The 16,522-nt window shown below is 39.5% G+C and overlaps 1 protein-coding gene across 1 annotated transcript in view; it reads left to right on the top strand.

The window, feature by feature from the left end:
* Positions 1-10,019, top strand: part of LOC124805223 (RNA helicase aquarius) — a 380,133-nt gene extending 370,114 nt beyond the window's left edge. Inside the window, exon 27 of the mRNA XM_047265726.1 lies at positions 9,136-10,019. Coding sequence (XP_047121682.1) covers positions 9,136-9,675 — 540 coding nt within the window. The 3' untranslated portion in view covers positions 9,676-10,019. The remainder of the gene's footprint in view (positions 1-9,135) is intronic.
* The last annotated feature ends 6,503 nt before the right edge of the window (positions 10,020-16,522 follow it).

A 16,522-nucleotide genomic window follows, 5' to 3' on the forward strand; every position in this document is an offset into this window, starting at 1 on the left:
TGATCTAGGATACTATGTTTTTTCATTTTGCGAAGTGCAAAATTTTACATTTAAATGTAATTGACTGGCGCAGTGTAACCACGTAGTAGTACGTGTTCGTGCACATGAATGTGTATATGTATTGTGTAGTATGCTCTATAGAACATCATCAGTGTTACATATGTGCCTACTGATAACTCTGTGACTCAACTACACAGTGAGCTGTTACTTTTACTCCTCCCATGATGTACAGACTACCAAGCACTTCCCATTGCTGTATTCATTTTGTGGTGTACCTACTGAACCTAGACCAACTAGGGAAAAGTTATTTTGAGTCAAAAGGTAACATTAAGTGCACAAATACATTAAATGCTGTCTGTCATGTAGTAACTCTGCTGCACTCATTCACTGGCTTAGTCTGATACATACTGAGAAATAAGTTCAGTGCTGATTTTTTATGGAGGGAGCAGAGTGGAAATTGCATCTGTTGACTGAATGTAGCCACAGTTCTCTCTACCTTGCCATCTGATTTGTGATTTAATGGATCAGTTGGTAAATGTGTAAAATATATTGTGGTGAAAAAAAAGGAAAAGGAATTAAGCAATTGGTTTTGAACTATATCAACAGTATACACACATAAACACTCACGCAAACGCAACTCACACACATGACTGTAGTCTCAGGCAACTATAACCACAGTGTGGTTTCAGTTGCCTGAGACTGTAGTCGTGTGTGTAATGCGTCCATGTCTGCTGAGGGAAAGAGAAAGGTCTCAGAGTTACTTGTCCTGGTACGCAATATTGTAGACAGGATGACGTGTACCACATCAGGTAATCACTCACTGTCACTTAATGTTTGTCTTGCTGCGAGACCTATTCAATGTGTATGCATATCTGATACAGTAAACATAGTTTGGTACACATTTTCAGAGTATTCAGACGTGCTCGTTGTGTATAGCAAAGCTCGACGTAAGGGAATCACTGATAGTTGGCTGTATCATGAATGCTTTCTGCAATGCAGCATGCCATTACACTAACTTTTTCCCCAGTTATGCAGTGGCTTTGAGAAACAGTTACCTTCATCATGAGAGGGCGTCATGGCAATGGCCTGAATTTGAAGAAGATGTAGTGTATCATGCTGAAGAAGACCTGTTAAGCACTCAAACAATTGCATGTACAATGGGTGTTACTCACAGTATCGTGTGGGACGGTGTGCTTGAGCAACTACATCTGTACCACTTACAAAGGTTACATGCTATTGGTCTACCCAATTTTCCACAATGCATTGCCTATGGCATATGGTTCCTGCACTGTGACATCAACACAGCCATTTCTACATTGAGTTCTGTTCACAGATGAATGTGAGTTCACTACGCACTGTCTTCTTAATTCGTGAAACAGACATGTCTTGGGAGATGAAAACCCTCGTACCACACATGTTCAGGGGTTTCAGCACTGGTTTGGTATTAACATGTGGACAGGTATTCTGAATGGTCATACCTCCTTCCACTCAAGCTGATTGCTCCTTCATACTTCATCTTCCCGCAAAAATATTAAACCTGGTTCTTGGGATCTATGCCACTGAATGTCCATCAGGCAATGCAATTTCTGCATGATGGTGCTCCACCTCACTTCTCACATGTGGTTCAGAGGCATCTCAACAGATGATATGGTGAAAGATGGATAGGCCAAGGTGTTCCAACTGTTTAGCCGCCACAATGACTGGATTTAACTCCTATGGACTACTTCTTGTGGGTCATATGCAAAGTTTAATTCTTGCAGAAACAGAGGAAGATCTGCTGGCACAAGTTCTGGTCACTTCACTAGAAATTGAAGAGAGACCAAGTGGAAGGAGAGAGCGTACAAGAACCTGCTTCATAGATACTTGTCTATAACAACATTGGTGGTCACCACATCAACCCACTGTTAGAATGCATCAGTACTGTTCCGTATGTACAGTATGGTATGCTATTTTTTGTTTTGGAGTACTGTAAACATCTAATTTTTGAGTGTTAATAGAAACAAATGTGCTTAAGTGAAAAAATGAGTTTTTGTTATGTTTGTTTTTGAATTGTTACCTAATAATCGTTCTGCAACATGCCTAATTCAGTTCCTCAAGGAGAAGTGGATGAGTTACACATTTGACTTGAAACTGTCATAGAAGGGAAACGGTACATTTCCAGACATTGATTACATACTCACTCCCCTCTACAAGTCCTAGAAGTTTGTAACAGGAATTTTCGAACACACTGTATTTGGTAATGAAATTTGTCATAAATAATTCATCACAGTTTGAGAAGAACAGAGATGTACATACCAGCAACACCAGATGAAAAAATGACATTGATTACCCATTATTAAAGCTGTCAGTGGCTCAGAAAGAAGTTCAATATCCAGCAGAAAACTTTTTTGATCATTTGCCCAATAACATAAAATGTCTGATAGGTAGCAAAGCAAGTTTTAAATCTAATTTAAAATCATTTTTCGGGGACAACTCCCTACATCCCATAGATAAATATCCTGTGATAAACTGGTAAAAAAAAAAAAAAAAAAAAAAAGAGGAGGAGGAGGTTGCATGGGCAGGACCAAAAAACTGTAATGTATGTTAACACTAATCATGTATACATATCCTGTAAACTGACTCGTTCCATATGATTTTGATTAAAGAATCGTTCACAAGATCTATGGAAAATGTAACTGTCTAAACTAACTAAATTAGGTATTTGGTCTAATCCTGTCCAATAACAGTAAGCAGGGTACTTAAACAATGGAAAGGGTAGATTGCTACGCACCACAGTTGAATCACAGACAGGTGCAATTAAAAAGACTGCTAAAATAATTAAGCTTTCAAACAATGTCCTTCTTTTGAAATAGAAAATATTCACACAAGTGCAACACACGTGGCCACTGTCTCAGAGTGCTGGGGACCAACTACATCGGATATGAGCAGCAGTCTGCTGGGCGCTGTGTGATGAGAGTATGGGGCGGCAGTGGGTGTAAGAGGGGACACATGGGACGTGGAGGCGGATTGCTAGCAGGATAGCAGTAGGGTAAGGTGCTGTGCTGTCTATGGGAGCATGAACGGACATGGTGAGGACAGGATAGGGGTGCTGTATGCAGTGACGGGGCTGTGATGGAGGGGGAGGGGTTCAGGGGTGGGGGGAAGAGAAAAGTGCAGAATAGGAAAGGACTATGTAGGTGTGATGGTGGTATAGAACGTGTACGTAGTTCAGGAGTAGGAGCATGGGAGCATAGAAGGGGTTAGGTAGATGGAGGACAGGGATTAGCGAAAGCTGAGGCCAGCCAAGTTACAGAAATGAAGGATATGTTGCGGGGAGAGTTCTCACCAGCAAAATTCAGAAAACTGTCTTTGGCAGGAAGAATCCAGATGTTTCAGGCTGTGAACCAGTCATTAAAGTGAAGCACATCATGTTCAGCAACTGTGTGGTCCAGCTGTCTATTGGCTGCAATTTGGCAGTGGTCCTTCAAGTGGACTGACAGCTTCTTGGTTGCCTTAGTTGTTGTGCCCACATAGAAAGTTGCACAGTGGTTGCTGCCTTTGATATGATAGGAGATGCCTGTGACAGATTAGATTTGATGGTAGTGGGGGGATGTGTGGGACAGGTCTTGCAATTAGATCTATTGTATGGATATGAGCCATGAGACAAGGTGCTGAGAGTATGCTGGAGTTGAGGTGGACAAGAATCTTATGTAGGATTGGTGGGCTCAGATGACCAATGTGGGAGGATATCCCTCATTTCAGGGTTCAAAGGGAGGTAGTTGAAACCCTGGTGGAGAGCACAATTCAGTTGCTCCAGTCTTAAATGGTACTGAGTCATGACAGAAGTGCTCCTTTGTGGCTGAGTAGTGGGTATGTGAAAAGTGATGGGTGATTGGAGAGGCAAGGCATGGGAGATCTGTTTCTGGACAAGGTTGGAAAGGTAATTTCTGTTTGTGAAAGCTTCAGTGATACCCTTGGCATATTTGGAGAGGGACTGCTCGCCATTACAGTTGCAACAACACTGGGTGGGAGACTGTATGGAAGGAACTTCTTGGTGCAGTACGGTAGGTGCTGTCAAAGTGGAGGTGTTGTTGGTGATTGGTATGTTTGACATGGACAGAAGTGGTGATGTAGCAATCCTCGATGTAGAGGTCAACATTGAGGAAGGTGGCTTGTTGAGTTGATGAGTACCAGGTGAAATGAATAAGTGAATGGGACAGAAGGTTTGGAGTTCTGGAGAAATGTGGGTAGTGTGTCCTCAACCTTATGAATATGTCATTAATGAATCTCAATCAGGTGAGGAGTTTTGGATTGTGGGTGTTTAGGAAGGGTTCCTCTAGATTATTCGTGTACAGGTTCTCATAGGATGCGGCTGCCCATTGCTGTACCACGATTTGTTTGCAGGTGATCCCTTCAAAGGAGAAATAGTTGTGAGTGATCATATATTTTGTCATGGTGAGCAAGATGGAGGTTGTAAGTTTGGAGTAACTCATGTATTGGGGAAGGTAGTGTTCAGTAGTGACAAGTCCATGAGCATTGGGGATGTTAGTGTAGAGGGAGGTGGCATCGACAGTGATGAGCAGGATGTAGGGTGATAAAGGAATGGGAACTGTGGAGAGCTGATGGAGAAAATGGTTGGTATCTTTAAAAGATACTATTGGATAGTTTCAACTGTTTGCTGTATTTCAAAAGAGCATGTTTTCAACTTATAGCACATACGGCATTATGCCATAATAAAAAAAAGCAAAAATGATACAATACAGTACTGTTATACTCTGCCATAGCCGGTCCCAAGCCCGGTTGAAAAAGGAGGAGGGCGAGGAGTAACACCTCATAAAAAAAACCTTGGTTCACCTGGCCCGGGTGATAGTACCTCGTGAGGGCCCCTTGCCAGGGATACGGTGAAGACCTCAACGGCAGTGAAGGCGGAGATGAAGATCACCGGTACGGCGGAACTGGCGGAAGAGGCAACCTTGCTTTTTGGGATACTATAAAAGCTACCGTCCAAGGTTATTTGGACAAAGGGCACGACGGTTCCAAAGGTTAGTGGCGGTAACCCTACAGCGTCTGTTCCACATGTTAGTGGCGGCTGATCTATAAAACTCAGAAGTGGAACTCTGAGCTTAACCAGACTAAAATCTCAATTTCAGTCACAAACCCAGTCCAATTAAATCAACATGGATACAGCACCTTCAAAGACAAATTACCCCAGTGGGTCAAATCCCACGGTTGAAAAACCGCAAGTGGTCTATTCGGATTCTGGGGAGACCACAGAAGTGTGCATGGAGGTAAATCGGAGTACCTCAAAACCCCGTAATAAGAAAATCAAACTAAAATCTAGAATTTGGCTAATGACATTTAATGTAAATTCTCTCTTAAAAATGGGAAAACTAAAAAACATCCTGGACAAATCCAGAGAACGTAAAATCAAAATTGTTGCATTTCAGGAATCACGATATACAGATGAAAATCTTTTTGATTTGGAAGGATACAGGATATACAAAGGAAAACCTGGAAAACGAGCCATGGCAAATTGTACACAATTTGGAACTGGATTTATAATAGATACATCAATACTTGATTCAGTCGCAACTTTCAAATCTTACTCGGGTCGGCTCTCCACAATGACAATAAAATCAGCTAATAAGATATACACACTAATCAACGGACATGCAGCAACTACCATCACTAACAAAAACAAAATAGAAGAAGTAGAAGAATTCTGGAACCAATTAGATAATATTCTCCAAAAAATCCCAAATAACCATGTCAAAATCCTTATGGGCGATTTCAATGCACAAATCGGTAAAGAAAAGAAATATCGATATTGGGTAGGTAAATGGTCAGGGCATACACAGACCAACCGGAATGGCATGCGACTCATTGAAATCTGCAAAAACCATGACCTATTTTTCAAATCAACATTTTTCAAGAAAAGAGCCTCGAAAACGAAAACTTGGATCTCACCTAATCCATTACTAGGTGAATATCAGTTGGATCATGTAATGATCTCCCGCGTAAATACAGTAGAAATCATGAAACTTAAAGTCCTTAATGGACTAGACCTAGATTCCGACCATTACCCAACAAAATTCTCCCTAGATGTCATTCCAGAAAAAAGAAAATTCACTAAGAAATCTCCACACCTTAAATATGATGTACAAAAGATAAATGGCAATGAACAATTTACAAAAGAAACACAAAATTTAAAACCACAAAATTGGCAACAACTGCAAGCAGGACTTTTAAATGCAGCTGAAACTGTAGCACCGCAAACAAGAACACGTAAACACCCATGTTGGACAGTTGAGTGTGACCAACTGATAAATCTCAGACAACAGGCGTGGCAAAATTGGTTGTGCAACAAAAATCAAAAGACCCTGGAAGATCTCGAAGATACCAGGAAAACAGTCACAAAAGCAATACGAACAGTCCGTAAACAACACGAAGACAAAAAATTGCAAGACATAGAAAATGATTTCAAGAAAAACAATTCCCGAAATTTCTACAGAGTATTCAAACAAAAATTAACAAAGTACTCTCCTCCATCACTCCAGTTCAAAAATGACCTTGGGAAATTGCTCATACCAACACCAAAAACTGTGAAATTCTTGCAAAATACTTTTCTAAATTACTGAATTGTGAAAAGCCTGCAGAAAAATTTGAGTTCCGTCGTACACAACGCAACCCAGACTCAAAGCCACCAAGTTTACAAGAGATTAAAGAGATAATTCAATCACTGAAAAATAACAAAGCATCAGGAGAAGACCAAATCATCACAGAATTATGGAAAAATGCAGGAGAAAATTTTATTGCAAAACTCAAAGAAATTATACATGAAATCTGTAAAACTGAAAAAATCCCCACAGATTGGAAGACTGCAATCATACATCCTCTGTACAAAAAAGGAAGTAAAACAGACCCCAACAACTATCGTGGAATCTCTTTATTGTCAATAACATACAAAATTCTATCTAAAGCCCTACTAAACCGCGCAGAACCTCAGCTGGATTCAAAACTAGGCGAATACCAAGGTGGGTTCAGAAAAGTTCGATCTTGCGTAGAACAGATCCTTAACTTGAAAAACTCAGTGAAATATTTACATAGTACTTCAAACAAAAGTTATGTCATCACGTTTGTCGACTTTAAAAAAGCATATGACAGTATAGACCGAGAATCCCTTTTTGAAGTATTAGCAGAATTTGGACTAGATCAAAAGACAACAAACATCATAAAAGAAACACTCACGGAGACCAAATCCAAAGTAAAATTTATGGGAGAATTGAGCACAGAATTTGAAATAGACACTGGAGTACGACAAGGGGATGTACTGTCCCCAGTGCTCTTCAATTGTGCTCTCGAAAAAGTTGTTAGAGAATGGAAGAAAGCAGGTGCACCTGCACACAGACTGGGACCAAGACATAAGGGCATAGAATTACACTGTTTAGCATTTGCTGATGACATGGCACTGATCGCACAAGACATTACTGATGCACAGAAACAGCTAGAATTATTAAAAGAACAGGCAGCTAAAATAGGATTACAAATTTCATTTGAAAAAACGAAATTTATGACTGACTTCAAAGATGCACCTTCTGATCTCAAAATTGGTAATAACTACATCTCTCGAGTAAAAGACTTTAAATATTTAGGTGAATGGATTGCAGAAAATTGTAATGAAAAGAAATCTGTCAGATCAAGAGTCCAGAAAATGGAGACGGCGTTTCAGTTAACAAAAAACATTTACAACAAAAAGAGTCTCTCGTGGAACTGCAAGAAACGACACTACACAACAGTAATTAGACCTGAAGCTCTCTACACATCTGAGACACTAAACCTTCAACACAGAACACTAAAAGAGGAATTAGAAGTGAAAGAACGTAAGATAATGAGGAAAATCCTAGGACCAAGAACTAAAGATGGGGTACATTATCCAAAACCCAATGCAGAAATATATAAAAATATCTCCAAAATAACAGACAAATGCGCATGAGAAGAATCCAATTCATGGGGCACTTAGAAAGAATGGACTCAAACAGGTTAACGCACAAAATCCATACATTTTTAAAGAACAAAACTACAAGACCGAACTGGTACAAACAGACGGAAAAAGACCTGAGAGAATTAGGGTCTCCAAATCTACATGATAGAAATGAAATCAGAAAAATCACAAACACACAGGGTTTTGAGGAAGAAGAGAGAAAAACTAACCGACATACATGGTCTACGCAACGAAAGCTAGCCCATTCGTTGTTTATGAAGGAATACTGGGCGAAAAGGAAGGCCAACAAATGTTGATTACGCGTGGTCCTAAGTGATCCATCCGCGAAGAAGAAAAGAAGACAGTACTGGTACTCCAAGAAAATTTACAACCGAATCTGGACATACGAATGTGCACTTTAAGCTGAATTATGCATTTTAGTATGGTTCACAGAATTCCTCTGATGCCTTGTTTCTTTTATGACATAATGTAATGTACGAATATACGGGCTTCCTGCGTCATCGTAGCTGCGCAAGCACAGTGATGCCTGTTATCTGGCGCTCTATGGCAACTGCTGAAATGAACCTCTTTCTAACAGGTCCCAGGAAAATATTGCGAATGATTGATTGGAAAGCGTTAGTTTCAAAGTAAATTTCCTTTTACGCAAGATGAACAAAGTGTGAAAATGTACAATGAATTTCTTAAATCACAGAGCGTTGACTCTCATTTAAAACTCCAGTATTTGAGGGCGACCACGTAGAAAAAATTTCAAGCACAGAAGATCAGACATTTATGTCAGTATTAAAACTTTTACTGGCACATTTGTGTGATGTATCTTAAAGTGTAACACTCGCGAAAAAGATCAACATTATACGTGAAAGTTTAGCTTCTCTTGCAGCTTATTAATCGTAGAGACCAATATTATATGTGAAAGCTCTGCTTTTCTTGTAGCAACACTATGCATATTAAAGTACGCCATTAACTTTTCCTATTTGTGTGCACGCACTACTTAACAGTGATAATGCTATTGGCTGACTACATCACATGTCATATTTTGTGAGATGTCCTGATCTCACAATTGATGTGTTTCTTGTTTCCAATAAATGAATTAAAACTACTACCAGTAAGTATTGCTTTCATTGTGTAATAACCTTTTTTTTTTTTTCTTTGTTTAGGATGCCCAGAAGGTCTGGCAGAAGCCAGGATCAAAACTGTCATCTTCTCAAGATGGACCACAACATTTTGTATCTCATCACCCAGGTGCAGATGATGATACAGACAGTGAGGAAGAGCAGGAAAGAATCAAACTTGAAGTCACAACAGATTCACAATATGAAGGACAAGCCGCAGTTGTTGGGGCAGCTGTAATGTATGGTGAAGCTGATGCAAATGCTATTTCCCAGGCACAGCAGCCAGCTGTCCCTGAAGATGGTACATTGTCACAATTTGAGGCAGCTGTGTGTGTAAGCAGTGCTACACCCGTACCATCAGATGTAGACTCGGTGCCAGCTGCAAGCAATGAAAGAAATGATTTGTTGGGCAATGGCAGACCAATAGCTGTAAAGATGGGTGGAGTAGAGTTTCAACAAGAAGTGTCAGATCCTACCACTCCTGAAGAACACCATCAACATAGAGCCAAAATTCAAAACACTATTAGAAAAAAAGAAGCAGAAGATTCTTCAGAAAAGGAATCTTCTTCAGAAGATGACTCTTAAAATTTAACGTTACTGAAATGATAAAACAAATGTGCTTTTTATCAAGCACATAAGGTAATCTGTTATAATCTCTGAAAATGTCATTTTCCTTTCATTGCATATATTCAGATGACTGTCTGTAGAGAATTACTTGTCAGTTACTCAGATGGATCTTGTGTGATGCAGGTGAAGGTTATGTAAATGGAAAATTTTACCACTGTTGACACATTGTAGGTTTATAGTGGTTTCAGATAGTTATGATATATATGTGACAGATTTCAACAGTGATTACATTTTAGTATCAGATGTGATCTAATGATTTGTATTGTTCAATAAAAGACTGAGACCTTTTTTATCAACCATCACCAGCTGCCTTTTGTACGGATGATGAGAAAGGAAAATTTATTGCTTCTCCCCTCCATTCTCTCCCTCTCCCTCTCTCTCTATCGCTTTGTTATGTGTATGTCCCCAACTAATTGGCCATAGTGATGGGTTGAGCAAGTGGGATTTGGAAAGTTATTTCGACTATGGATCACATCCAGACAATTTACCATCTCAAGAAAACAACTGGGTGTAGTACCGGGACTCATCGGGCCATTATAGCTTATCGATAAAAGCCTTTGACTGCACAAATATTGGGCAATCGTGAAGGCCTTGAAGATGAAGGGATAAAAACAAGGTATGTAAAGCTGCTGAGATAGATGTATGATCAGGCCGCAATGACATTCAGGGTGGATGAAGACCTTATCTCCAGTAGGGTCCCAATTGGCAAAGGTGTTCGCCAAGATGACACAGTCTCTCTGAAACTGTTCAATCTTGCATTAGAAGATATATTCAAATTCCTAGACTGGAATAACAGAGGAATAAAAATAAATGGCTCGTATCGGGGTGTATACACCCCAGGACAACCGGGAAAAGCCCAGGAAATTTTTAAAATTGTGGAAATTTTTCATTGTTTTAGTTTTCAGTGAAGTTTCTGTAATTTTGACTGGTAAGAACTGATACACTAACAAAGAATTTTACCTGAGCCCACTACTGCAGAATAATACTTCAGCAATAAAACATAAACAAGAGAATAACATCAAAATAAAACTTGAGTTGCAAAGAAAATGAACCATTTACAGCAACAAAATAGAGTGCACGCAAGTATCTGCCAACAGCAAAATGTGTCAAAGGCTGTACTTCGTAACAAGAAACTGCTTTCAATGCGTCTTTTCTCATGGGCCTCAAAGAGTGTGACATCACAACTGTCTACATGTCTAACAGTTTGTGGGGAAAATATTGTGAATGGTGATTTGAGGAGCATTACTTTCAAAATAAATTTCCTTTTAAGCAAGAAGATTTATAAGGATTGATAAGTTTTATGGCACTGAGGGAAAAGTATGTCTTCATTTAACATGAAAAAAATGTGCTTTCTCCCAGGAAAAGTATTTTCAAGGGAAAAGGTGTATTTTTAACCAGGAAATCTGGTATTTTTTCCTTGTCTATGTATGCACATTGTGTATGTAAACTATCTGTGCTCTGCTGAATACATCATGCTTATAAGTGAAGATTTTTAAGAACTAAAGAGTATGATCTAAGAACTAATACTTGCATCTACCAAGATTGACTTAGAAATGAACATAAGTAAAACAAAAATACTAAGCACAGAGAACAAACCATTTACATTTGGAAACCAGTCTTAACATAAGTAAAACAACAATACTAAGCACAGAGAACAAACCATTTACATTTGGAAACCAGTCTATAGCAGCTGTTGATGAATATATCTACTTTGTACACAAGATTAAACTAGGGAAAACATCCGAAGTACAGAAATTCCTTGCAGAACAGGACTGAGCTGGGTAGTGTTCTGCAAAGTACAGTTCACCTTGACTAACAAGGATGTCCCGAATAACCTGAAGGCAAATGTCTATAATATGTACTTACCACTAATTACAGTCTGAAAACTGAGACTCTGGTAAGGCCAAGTACATGTGAACTACAGCATGCACAATGAGCCTGGAGCGAGTGATGCTAGGAGTCAACCTCAGGATAGGATTCGATCAGAGGATATTAGGAGGAGAACAAAGGTAACATGCATCCAAGAGATAATTGCTAGACTGAAGTGGCAACACATCGGACATATACCTCGACAAGCTTTCAGCAGGTGGACTCCTACAATTATTCACTGAAGACCATGTGATGACGAGAGAGGCATTGGAAGACCCCAAAAGAGATGGCTTAGACATTGGAAATAAATGGAGTGGACTCATATCTTGCAATGGATTGAGTGAGATTGAAGAAGAAGAAGGAGCTAATGTACTCTGTGTGTTGTAATTGCAGAACGGCTGTATACATAAAGTTTTATCAATTCTTTCATGATATAATAATTTCCATATTTTTAATTACAGTTTTTGGTAATTTTAGAAATAAAAGTTTCATCTTTGAATTGAAAAAATAGTGCAAGAAAACTGGAAGCACCTGATTCAGACTATCAGGTTTAATTCTAGGTACAGCTCTCTGTCAGCCGTAAGTTTCTGTGATGGGAAGGCTCTAATTATGTGTGCACCATATGTCATAAAGGAAAAAGAGGCAGAGAAACAGATGTGGTTTCTATACAGGAAATTTTCCCTGAAAATGGAAGAATGTTCTAGAACATCTGGATGAAGCTGGTATTGGAAATTTCTGCATTAATGACTCAATGATATATCCATGGACATAGTGATTTCTTTAGTAGCTGTTTTCTTCCCTAATAATTCTGGTAGGATGGGAGAAGAGGAGGAAGGGATGGGAGAGATGAATAATATTCACTATGGCCATAACACTTCATATGCTGCATGGCATAGTGGCAGTGAAATGGCTTGACACACAGCCAGTAGATGTTTTTGTTGAGTGGAGAGGAAAGATAATTCAGCACTATAATGAATGTCTCCATCACCATGATGATTATATGGAAAGTAGTTGATACATATATGTATTGTATGTATTATAAATCATTTCTTATATTCACACTTGTTGTACAACAGCAGCTGTACCGTAAAAAAGGTGTACTTGTAACATGACTATACATTATGACACAGGCAATGACAAACTGCTTTAAAAAAATGTAGCCTCACCTACATACCAGCAAATATGTAATAGGACAATGAAAATACATACAAAGGATCTGTTTGGGGATTATGATTGATCAGCTTTGAACTTTATTGTAGATTTTCAGTTACGATAAAAGAAAAATGGCACCTGTAATTATGATTTGATCAAGGGCCTGCAAGTTTAAAGTACGCAGTTTGCATGCAGTGTATCCCCTCATGAGTTATCGGAAATAAAAAATGGATAACATCAGTCGATGTTACATTAAATTTGTGGGAGCTTATACCTAACCATAGTGAAACAACCTCAATAGTGCTAATTCAAACTTTGATTTCGATTTTTGGGGTTTGTTTCACTATTTATGTCTTTACAAAAATAATTAGTATTAACAAATTTTATATACTACAGGTATAAGCTCCCAAGGAAATTGTTTACTTTTCAGGGGTCAAAGGTAGAAGTTAATTGGTAGAATCATTTTTATTTTATGCTACGTGCAGTCTTGAAAAATCATTTCTTGAGAAAAACCTGTTTAAAGTTTAGGGAAAAATTTAATATGTATCATTAGTTCAATTTGCATAAAAACTACATGTTGTTATATATTGTTGATGTTGCTGAACACAAATATTAATAGGTCATTGCAATAGGCTATTCTGTAATAGAGATCAGTCCATCATAATAGAGATCAGTCCATCATCATTACAGCAGTTGATGGTAGATTGATTCTCATTTTAATAAGGATTGTTTTGACATTAGTGAATCTTCACATTCAGGAAGGAGACTGTTTAAACACATAAATCCACAATGATCCACATCATTGTATTCAAGAACTGGCAAATGTGATGAACTGTGATTACTCCATCATCATGTGACATGTGCATGTGATGAGGAAGGTTCAATAAATAGGTGTGTGGGCACCAAATGCCCTAAGCCAAAACCACAAAAGTCAGTGGGTGGCTATATGTGCATCTCTGCTTGCTTGTCATCAGTTGGCTCATGAACAGTACTGACCATACCTATCCTGTAATATTACTGGTGATGAGAAACTGTCTTTGTACTAACAAAATGGAAGGAAAAGAATGGTCGAGTGCAAACAAAGCAGCAGTCTGTGTGCATCCACAAAAGATGTATCTGGTGGAACAACAATGGTGTGGTATACTATGAGTTGCTTCCCTTAGGTGTAATCATCACTGTAATCATCAATAATGCATCATGCTGCTCCCACGTCTCTGTGGCTATTAGTACATCATCGACATACACAGTAAGCTGGTCCATTAGCTCAGGTCCCAACACCTGGTACATGTCTCTTACAAAGACACACAAAGATATGTTAAAACTAAATGGCAAGATGCAAAATTGATATCAGACTCCTTTATGCAGGAATGCTGTATATTTCCTAGATTGTTGTGCTAACCTTATATTCCAATATCCACAGGTCGCATTCATGGGTGAAAAAAACTTTACTCCATGAAACTTCTGGAAATGTTCATCTATTGAGATTGGCCTATTGGTCTCTCATACCACAATTGCATTCATCCTTTTTGCATCCATGACAAGTCGCACACTTCATCCTTCTTGAGTACTACAAACAACGGATTGATATATTCACTACTTGCTCTTTCAATTACCCCCCCCCATGACAGCATGTGGTCTATCTCTTCTTGTACTGCTTTTCTCTGGGCAGGCGGTATTACATAAGTCTTGGGGGCATAGATCTGATGTCGCTTAATAGTTAAACTGCTCTCAAAATTCTGTACCTCACCCGGTGCATCAGAAAAGACTCCACAATTCCATTTTTAAATTTCACTCCCCAACTCTGACACCCTCTCTCGTATTTTCTCTTGAATCGCCTCCACCACATCCTTACCCTGACTCAAGCTATGTATCATTAATAATTTCATCTCTGCTGCAACGCCTTCCTCTCCTACGTACTGTGCCTCCTTGGGACTATTAAATACCTCCTTTCTCTTAACAAAGGGGACCATTAGTTTTCTACCTCCTACCTGGAATCTCAACTCACAGTCTTCAAAATTTAGTTCACCTTAAAAAGCATTCAAGAAATTCACGCCCACTGATAACTCTACGTTCAACCCGGGAATGAGAAGAAAGGAATGTTCTACCATTACTCCCCCTAACTGCATTATCATCACTACTTCCTGTCGAACAGCCTTTGACAACTTTCCAGTAGCACCAAATATTTTCACTGGGGACACTGGCCACACTGCCATATCATCTTTTGCTGGAAAATTCACGAAGTACTCTTCCAAAATTCCAGAAATTTCCGATCCACTGTCCACTAAAACCTGACTTATCACTCCTCCAACCTGCACCTTGACAATAGGCTCACTATCTGTGACCATGGGAATGGCTTCCTCCTCTGCTATCAAATCGACAATTATCTCTTGTCGGTCAAATTCTGGAACAACTCTTAACATTTCCGAATTGAAATTTACCTACTTGCCAACCCAAAGAACCTTCAAGCAATCTGTCATGAAGTGACAAATCGCACATACGCTCAACTTCTGCTCATTCAGCGCAAGATTCAAGGAGCTCAACTTCTCTGTCATTTAACCTTAATGGTTGTCCATGTTGCTTATCTCCATCGAAAATGAACTCAAAAACAACGTCGCTCCTTCGCTTTTCACTGCTGGCACCTTTCTCTAATGGTTCCGCTACTGCAACATTAACATTACTATCCAGACTTCCAGATTCCGTATTTACTGTTCGATGTCATAGTTCCCACACTCTTTGACTATACGAGATGTTACTATTTTTATTGCCCTCAGGTCTGAGTGCCGTATCTTCAAACAATTGAGCTATTCCGTAAGTTCACCCACCTCCTGCACTTAATGCAGTGTTTTCATTATCTCCGGTGCACTCATGATGCTGCCTCTTGCCTGTCAGCTGTTCATATTCTTCCCTGTGCATGGGACCCCCTACTACCATTCTTCTCTCATTTTCTCCTTCTGTATTCACTATGTGCGCATCCATTGTCACCTGCGTCCAGCCAGCACCAGGTGTGTTTCTCCCCTCCAGTGCACCTTGCCAAGCATCAAGGCCATCTCTTACAGCCTCCTTGCTCTTTCCTTTCACTTCCTCCTCCCACCGGCTCGGATGTGAACACCTGTTTCTGTAAGGGCCCTTCCTGTGAGCTGCCTGCAGTTGGCCCATCGATGAGCACTATTTAGTTTAAACACTCTCCTCTCTCTCCCCTACGCCTGTGTCTCACATTTTGGGCCTGAACGCCTCTCCTAACAAATTTTACCAGCTGTACATCTTCTCACATCAAAGGCCACTGCGGCTGATTACCGTCACGCAAATGTAAACGCTTGAGTCTGTCTAAGAAACTCACATATTTTTCATAGCTGTCCCATGGTGCTGCTACCAGTTCCTTCCTAACATAAAAAGGCAACATCTGCTCTATCCCAGCGGCAAACAACTCGACCATCATACTTCCATCTACATGCTTTATGCGGCGCCACCACGAATCACGAAACTGTTTCATAGTGCCACACTCGGCTTGGTACTTCCTGCCTCCCAGAAATCCACTAACAATTGTTGCTGAATTTCTCCAGACTAATATTCTTCTAAAAGCCTTTTCTTAAAATCTATGAGATCTTTGCAGTCCATAGCCACCTCATCAGCCCATTGAAAGGCATCACCCCTTAAGTGACCCATTTCAGACGAAATTCGCTCTTGTTCCGTCCAGTACTCTGGCATTACCTCATCAAATTCCTTAAGGAATACTTTAGGATTAATGGTTCCCTGTGGCTCAAAGGTATTAAACTTATGACACTTA

This window comes from Schistocerca piceifrons, chromosome 1 (genome assembly GCF_021461385.2).
Source record: "Schistocerca piceifrons isolate TAMUIC-IGC-003096 chromosome 1, iqSchPice1.1, whole genome shotgun sequence".
Classification (NCBI taxonomy): Eukaryota; Metazoa; Arthropoda; class Insecta; order Orthoptera; family Acrididae; genus Schistocerca; species Schistocerca piceifrons.